Source organism: Periophthalmus magnuspinnatus, chromosome 16 (genome assembly GCF_009829125.3).
Source record: "Periophthalmus magnuspinnatus isolate fPerMag1 chromosome 16, fPerMag1.2.pri, whole genome shotgun sequence".
Lineage (NCBI taxonomy): Eukaryota > Metazoa > Chordata > Actinopteri > Gobiiformes > Gobiidae > Periophthalmus > Periophthalmus magnuspinnatus.
The window spans coordinates 14,972,921-14,980,600 of NC_047141.1; the positions used below are offsets into that span (position 1 = coordinate 14,972,921).

The 7,680-nt window shown below is 38.3% G+C and overlaps 1 protein-coding gene across 1 annotated transcript; it reads left to right on the forward strand.

Moving 5' to 3' along the window:
- Positions 1-2,889: 2,889 nt before the first annotated feature.
- Positions 2,890-6,954, forward strand: rps19 (ribosomal protein S19). The gene is made up of 6 exons (XM_033981657.2): positions 2,890-2,971; positions 3,647-3,717; positions 3,797-3,897; positions 4,235-4,418; positions 4,535-4,589; positions 6,906-6,954. Exons 2-6 carry the CDS (start codon positions 3,647-3,649, stop codon positions 6,933-6,935), a joined length of 441 nt encoding a protein of 146 aa, XP_033837548.1. The 5' UTR covers positions 2,890-2,971; the 3' UTR covers positions 6,936-6,954.
- The last annotated feature ends 726 nt before the right edge of the window (positions 6,955-7,680 follow it).

Consider the following 7,680-nt stretch of genomic DNA (forward strand, 5'->3'; position numbering starts at 1 on the left):
CACATACTGTATACTGAACTGAACGACAAGGCCATAGTTTGGGTTATAGTCACAAAAACATCTGTGTCAAAATAAAACGGTGCAGAAAACCTTCTCCGTGCTTATGCTGGGGGGCACAGAGACAGACACATTTTGATAGGTATTGCCGAGCTGTAAACGTGCTCCGAGTGAAAAGGTCAAGCCACGGCAGGCTTGACAGAAGTTCTAGTGCGCGGATGTGAGCACCATGCAAACACAATGACACACTGCTAACGCTATCACACCAGCCATTCATTGTTTTGTCTGTCACCTCTCTCTAGCTCCCCATGTTGCCTTCACACGTTTTTCAATTGCCAAAATATGTGTATAAATACCCATGTGTGTAGAGTTGTCAAAAATGTTACTTGAGTAAGAGTAACGCTACTTCGGAATAATAATATAATGAATCCTATAAATAAAAGTGGTAGCAGTAGTATTACTGGTCCATGAAATTACTCAAATACTAAGTACGAAAAAAAAGTATTTGGGAAAACGAGTAAGTGTGGGACATAACATCTGATTTTTAATTTCATGTGAAAGTCATTTGAAGGAGTAGACACTAAATAATGCACCAATCTGGTATTTTCAAAGGATAGACACAAAATGAGAAAAAAATACATTATGTCTGAAAGAGCGATGCAAGAAACACAAATCTTCAAATCATTTTATATTGTCAACATGACGCTTTTGTCACATGTGCACTTACTCACAAGTGGGAACAACAACCAAAACTTTTACTCAAGTAAGAGTACTGTTGCTTCCTTAAAAATATTACTAAAGAAGGAGTAAAAGTATTTTGCTAGAAAGCTACTGCTACCCTGAAAAAATACAATTTCTTCAAAAAGTTACTCAAGCAAATGTAACTGTGTACTACCCACCTTTGATAAATACACTGGCTAAAACTCTCATTTGAATAATTCTCTCCAAAAAGCATTCCCGACATGATTGACAGCTAATTTCCAACCATGCTCTCACACACATAACACAATGGACGATTACCATAATAGCGAGTATACCAGTGCAACACGCCACCTGCCCATTCACTGTAATGAGTTTGACCTTTTCTCCAACATTTGCGCTTAGTTTTCCATAATAATCCCGCTTGGCTGAAATCACCTCTTACAGCACCCTAATCACCACTACACAATTTGTCTCTGGTCTAATCGCTTAAGAGACTTGAGTAAAATTAATGGATTTTAATTTCACCTTTTTGATTGAAATCGCAAGTCTCAGTCAGTCCCAGTGTAATAGATTGCCCTAATTAAAGCGTTCATAAATTTGGAGGAAAAAAAAAAATGACATGGAATCAAGTTGTGCTAAAAGGCCAGATTGTTGCCCTGCTGTGAATGAGTGAAATGACTGAAATGAGATATTAGTGTGGAAAGGTCAAATTACCTGTTTTGCGGAGATCTGATGACATGGTTTACTAGTTTTAATCCGAAGTTAATACAGACTAAATGGTTATCTTTGACTTGCGGAGGTGGGTAGAATATCCAAAAATTCAACATTAACATTGCTTCAAATTTATATTAGTCAAGTAGGGGTAAAAGTATGCTGCTATAAAATTACTCTGAAAAGCACAATTTCTCATAAAAGTTACTCGAGTAAATGTAACTGAGTACTACCCACCTCTGTTGACTTGCTTCTATAAGTTGTATCCACTTGAGCCTATGCAGTGTCAGTGTAGGCTAACTGGTTCATTATGTGGGTCTTATCCACCTGTGCTGCTTCTATATCTCTTCTGTCCAAGCAAACACAGCATCATAGTGTCGATGTGGGAGCGTGGCTGGCCTTTCCATGTCAGATGAGCAAAGGGCAACACCACAGCTGTCACTCAGGGAAATGTGTGAATAGGTTAAATAGGATAGACTGCGGCGCATTCTAATTTAAAGGTGTATTATGTAACATTTCTGCTGCTAGGTTTGCCACTTGCTTGTCACCAGGGAAATATGCTTGCACAAGTATGGCACTAAACTAATTAATCTTGCCTGTATTCAACTACAGGTGTTTTTTCCTCAATAATACCTTGAAAAACATCCATTCATATTCTGTCAGCGGGGTCTCCTCTGCACAGATCTGACCTGTAACTTGGCTTGGGAGCGTTACCTGCCAGTCTCTATGAAAATGGATAAGCCATACTATGGAACCGTCCAGGCAAAGCAATAATATGTCCATGAACACTAGCTGGTGACAAACCTTCAACCAGAAAAGTTACATAGTGCACCTTTTAAAGATTATTTATTTATTTATGTATTTGTTTATTTATTTATTTATGTGTATGAATCTATGTATTTATGTATTTATGTATTTATGTATTTATTTATTTATTTATTTATTTATTTATTTATTTATTTATTTAGGCTACTTATTATTTATTTTTCCCTCCTCACTAATTTCATAAAACAACATCAGCAACAACTAAGTTAGGCACACATAAATAAAAATAGTACCCTAATCCATTTTATCAGAATCAGAATCAAGTTTTATTTCTGTTGTTGTCAGTGAACTAAATTCACAAAGTAAGAACTTCCTACACTACATGGTGAAGTATGGTACCACATAAAACAATAAATGGGGAATGAGGTCAATAAAAAAAATAAAAATAAATAACCGTTGACGCAGACGAAATGTTAAACAGTGTTAAAGCTATCAGTGCAAGTAGGTTAATTACAGACAATTTATGGCTGTCTTAGATCTTTTTGTAACCCATGTCTTTATTTTTTATTTTTTTATTTACTTTTTTGTTCGTTTTTTGTTTGTTTGTGTTTGTTTTTTATTGTTGTTGGGTTTTTTTTTTAATAAAACGTGATGGAGTTCTCTCTAATCTCCTCCGACTCATCTTGTGCACAGGAGACGATGCTCCTTCTGAAGTCTCGCGAGAACGAGAACTGCCCGTCTTAACTCGCCTTGGAAACCCCGTAGCTCTCTCTTCCCTTCGCTGTCCACAAGCAAGGTAAAGTGTAGCGCTCCCTCGTACGGAAAATAGCCGTGAATTAGTCATCTTTTACGTCCATTTAGAGGTCTGAAATAAAAACCGATGTAGAATAATACATTGTTGAACCACACCGTGTAGCTTCCACTGCGATTCGTGCTTTATTGGAGGATAATAATGCCGTTTTCTCATTCGGTGTGCTCGCTCTGTAAGCCTGATAGCAATGGCCGCCCCCAGTCTCCCTCGTTGCGGCATGCTAGCTGGTGGCACACTTTTGATTGCTAAAATAACCCCTCTATTGATGGTAGTCAGTATGGTACGGTGTAATGGCCAGTACATTTCTTTGCTACATTTTCCTGTTTTGACGGTTCAGACACATAATGTGGCACATTGGTTTCAGGAAGGCCGTAGGCTAACAGCTAAGAAAGCTAATGCCGCCCGTACACTGCATGGGCTTCTACACATCGTTTGTTAACCCTCTTGCCAGTTTGTTAACGTCAAAAGCTCATTCTCAGCACTTTATTTTTTCACATGCTTCCATTGTTCGGAAGAAGCCAAACTCATTTAGAACTTGCTTCTATTTGTAGTATGAGGAGTATCAGACACTTGCCCCACAATATTTATTACCACATGTGCTGTTCTTGTCATGAGTTAGGTTGTGCGTGTTGGATATAAATCTAATTTGTCTGTATTCAGATGCCAGGCGTCACAGTGAAAGACGTGAACCAGCAGGAGTTCGTCCGTGCCCTAGCGGCCTTCCTCAAGAAGTAAGTGGTATATCAACTGCAAATGACTGAAAGACTGCATGTTTGATCTGCTAGGTTGTAATAAGGTTAATGTGCTCAGGTCAGGAAAGCTGAAGGTGCCTGACTGGGTGGATCTGGTCAAGCTGGGCAGGCACAAGGAGCTGGCCCCCAGTGACGAGAACTGGTTCTACATCAGAGCTGGTGAGTTCATGTTGAAACTTACTTTATTTTTTGTTATTTTCCATCATCTGTTTAGCCATTGGCTTAAAAAGATTATGCTTTACCCCTTAGTGGGTCTGGATTTCTTGGGCTACTGTTAGGAAGATTAAATTGTCCCAAAATGATGCCTACTCATAGAATCCAAAAATGGTATAAGTGTATTTACAAGACTGACAGCGCAATTAACTGGTAGTAGTAATGGGTTTTTATGAAGTGTAAGAGATGTGTACTCCAGTGATCAGAATGCTCAGATTAATTAATCTACAAGAACTGAGTGCAATGTAACAGAATTGTATTAAGAATTGTATGTTGTTTACAGCATCCACAGTGCGTCACCTGTACCTGCGTGGCGGTGCTGGTGTTGGCTCCATGACAAAGATCTATGGAGGCCGCAAAAGAAATGGCGTGTGCCCCGCTCACTACAGCGTAGGCTCCAAGAACGTGGCCCGCAAAGTGCTGCAGGCCCTGGAACTTCTCAAGATGATCGAGAAGGATCCCAATGGGTCAGTCCTCTACATTTGAATTTTTACAACTGTATTGTAATAAGGCTGTTTAGGCATGTTGGGATCAAAACATATAACATTTCAAAGGATTTGATTTGTTATTTTTCTGTGTCCAGTGGTCGCAGACTCACCGCCCAGGGTACCAGAGATCTGGACAGAATCGCTGGCCAGGTGAGATGCTGCTTTATTTTTAACACTAACATGTATTAGTGTTTACATAGCACGTGTCACTGGCAATCTCCAGTACAGTGGCTCAAACAAAACTGTGGAGTATTAATGTCTATCTATATTTTTACTGTAGTTATTCTTTAAGGTGTCCTTGCATAGTATAGTTTAACATAATTTATGATAATACAATAGATGTTTTTTGTGATGCCGAGTTTACAGTGGGATTAACCAGAAACACTGAATCTACCATGTTTTGGGAGTACACTTGAAAAAGGCTGGATTTAATTTCCACTGCAAATTCCCATCTTGGCAATAACAGTAATGGGAGATGTGTGTTTGAAAAGGCTTGGCATGGCTCTAGAGAGAAACCATGTTGGATGCACATGCACCTAAAATTTTGGCCGGTGCGATGAAAAAATTTTCCTGGGGTCACCAGACAGATCCTCATCACATCTCTTCTCCTGTCTTCTCTCCTTATTATAAATGCTGATTAAATAGTATAAAACCAATTTACATGATTGCTTTAACTGACAACTAAACAAAAGCGTTAATTCGCTGCTAAAGACAGTCAGAGCTGAGCTGATTCGCTCAGGTCACGCTCTGTTGCACAGAGCTAAATGCACCGCAGAACTCACAAGTTTCTCATTCGCAAATAGATGAAAAAAGCCACAGTATTTACCTTTTTTAAAAAGCATCAAAACTAAGTCCTCCACACTGTGTTAAGTTACTTAAATGAGGCTGCCCTTGTGCGAGGTGAAAAGAAAATAAATTTCGCCTGGAAAAGACGTCAAAGATCATCGATTGAAATAGAAGAGTTCTTACTCTGCACTTACTATATTGAACTGTAAAGATCCTGAAAAGCACAGACATCACTGAGTAGCCAATATTTATTTTGTAACTTTGTAAGAATGCGTTAGACTTCTAACGCATTCTGTTTTAAAGAAAAGGTCAATTCATAATGTTTGCTCAAATAAACAATTTCAATAAATTACACTACACACTTATTAAAGGTAAAAAATAACAAATATTTCAATAATGATTGGTTTTGATTATAAATTGTGTAGCCCTTATTGTTGGCGCAATTTAAGGACAATATATTTCGATGGCTTAATTAAGCTGTGGGTTTTGATGCATCCAAATCGTGTTCTGGTGCACCCAAATGAAAATCTTAGGCACACCAGTGCACCAACTTCAGATAGTCTGCTTCGTATTTGGGAGTGTGTATGGTATTGTAGCCCTGTACTTCAGGTCACATACCTGTGCTGCTCCTTCATGATGGGACGTGTCCAGACTTTGGTCATTTCAGCACACATGTGTTCCCATGTGGACTGTTCTAGTATTAAAATTGAGGGTTGAAGTGAATCATATTTGTAGGCTTCTCTCTTAGAATCTGGAGTGTACTGCACTGGCTACTATTCTGGACTAAGTTTTGTACTCAGAACCAAACTTACTAAACTGAATACTTTTCATTAGAACGTGCTGATTTTTAAGTTTGAAAATGCTTCAAAAAACCTCAAGCTTACTCACAATTTAGAGGATTTTTTAATTGTTATATTTTTTCTCTATTCTTCCTTACATAAAACCAAGCATACCCTTTACCATAGTCTTAAGCCAGTATTTATTAGTTTGGAGCGTCTGTTTCTGATCTGATATAGATCGGCCTTATGAATGATAAATTACAGATTTTTAGTAAAGAAATGCATAATTTCAGTCTCTGCTTTGGTATCAAATGTCATCAATTTCTGTATTGGAATTGAAAAAGCTGAATCAGTGCATTTGACTTTCTAAATCTGGTGCTGGACAATTGCTCCCAAACTTGTACACTAGATCCCGACTGAGTTAAATGTCACAGTAGCATACAGTGTCCTTGGGCTAATGTGTGTTCACCAGCTGAGTCGCTTCTTGTGCCGCATTTCTAATATTGTTTGCCGTCATTTAAGTCCATTTCTACACATCTTGTCAGAAATCAGTCAAGGCGACAGAATAGTGCTAATCCAAGGGTAAAAGGGATAAATTAGGGAGGGAAATTCATGCTTGGAGAGTTTAGCGTATGGCACCAATTTTCTTCCGTTTATCCAGGCTAATGACCAGCATGCAAATGAGCAGACCTGGGCCTGCCCTCTTTCTTGAAGCATACTTTATTTTTCTATTTACATTTCTCTTTATTGCCTTACTGTGCAATGGCAATTCATTTGATTTGCATCCATAGTACTTGCATTGCTCTTCTGGTTCCTTTCACACTTCACTGAGGGCAACTTTAGTAGTAAAACATAAGAATAAGACTCATTGACATTCTTGTCTGTCCTTTTGTCTCCACAGGTCGCTGCTGCAAACAAGAAAACTGTTTAATAAATTTTGTTTGAGAAAATTTATGCTTTGTGTCCCTCCATTGCTAAATGCTTGCTGCTATTACGCCTGTAAATGTAAGTCATGGTTGGAAGACCCAAGTGTGCCTGTCGGAACACTGAAGTGAGATGATGAAAAATGGTCATAATGACACTGGAAGCAAACCAGATCTGCATCTACAGGCCACTTGAGGTAATTGGCAAACTGAAATCAAAAAGTATGCGTAGACTTCTCAAAATTAGCAATGCACAAGATTCATGCCGACTTTGGTAATGAAAGTATTTGAGCTGATTTAATGAAACCCCTCATTTTTAAATAATCAGTCAGTGAAAATGACAGGATGATGTCATTCCACCTTGCACCAAGAGCCACAGTGCCACCTAGAGATTTAGTGTTGCTTTAATGATTGTCAAACTGACTGATTTGCTGCATGGTCGATTGAAATGAGTTCTCATATCTTTGCAAGAAGTCTAATGGTTGCAGTTTCAGCACAAGTTAAAACACTTTTGGTAATTAACCTATGCTAGTAATGTAATGCAGATATAGGTATGTAAGGATACATTGAGTTGTGAAAGTTTTCCCATTAGCCCTATATTTTCTAACTGGGTGATTTATTTATTTACCCCCACTTTGATTAGATGTTGTTATATTAATGATATGCAATATTAACCATTGTCATTTAACACAAAAATGTAATTTTTTTACTCTGAACCCAAACCACATGCATTTGTCAACAGGGGTTTGGGTG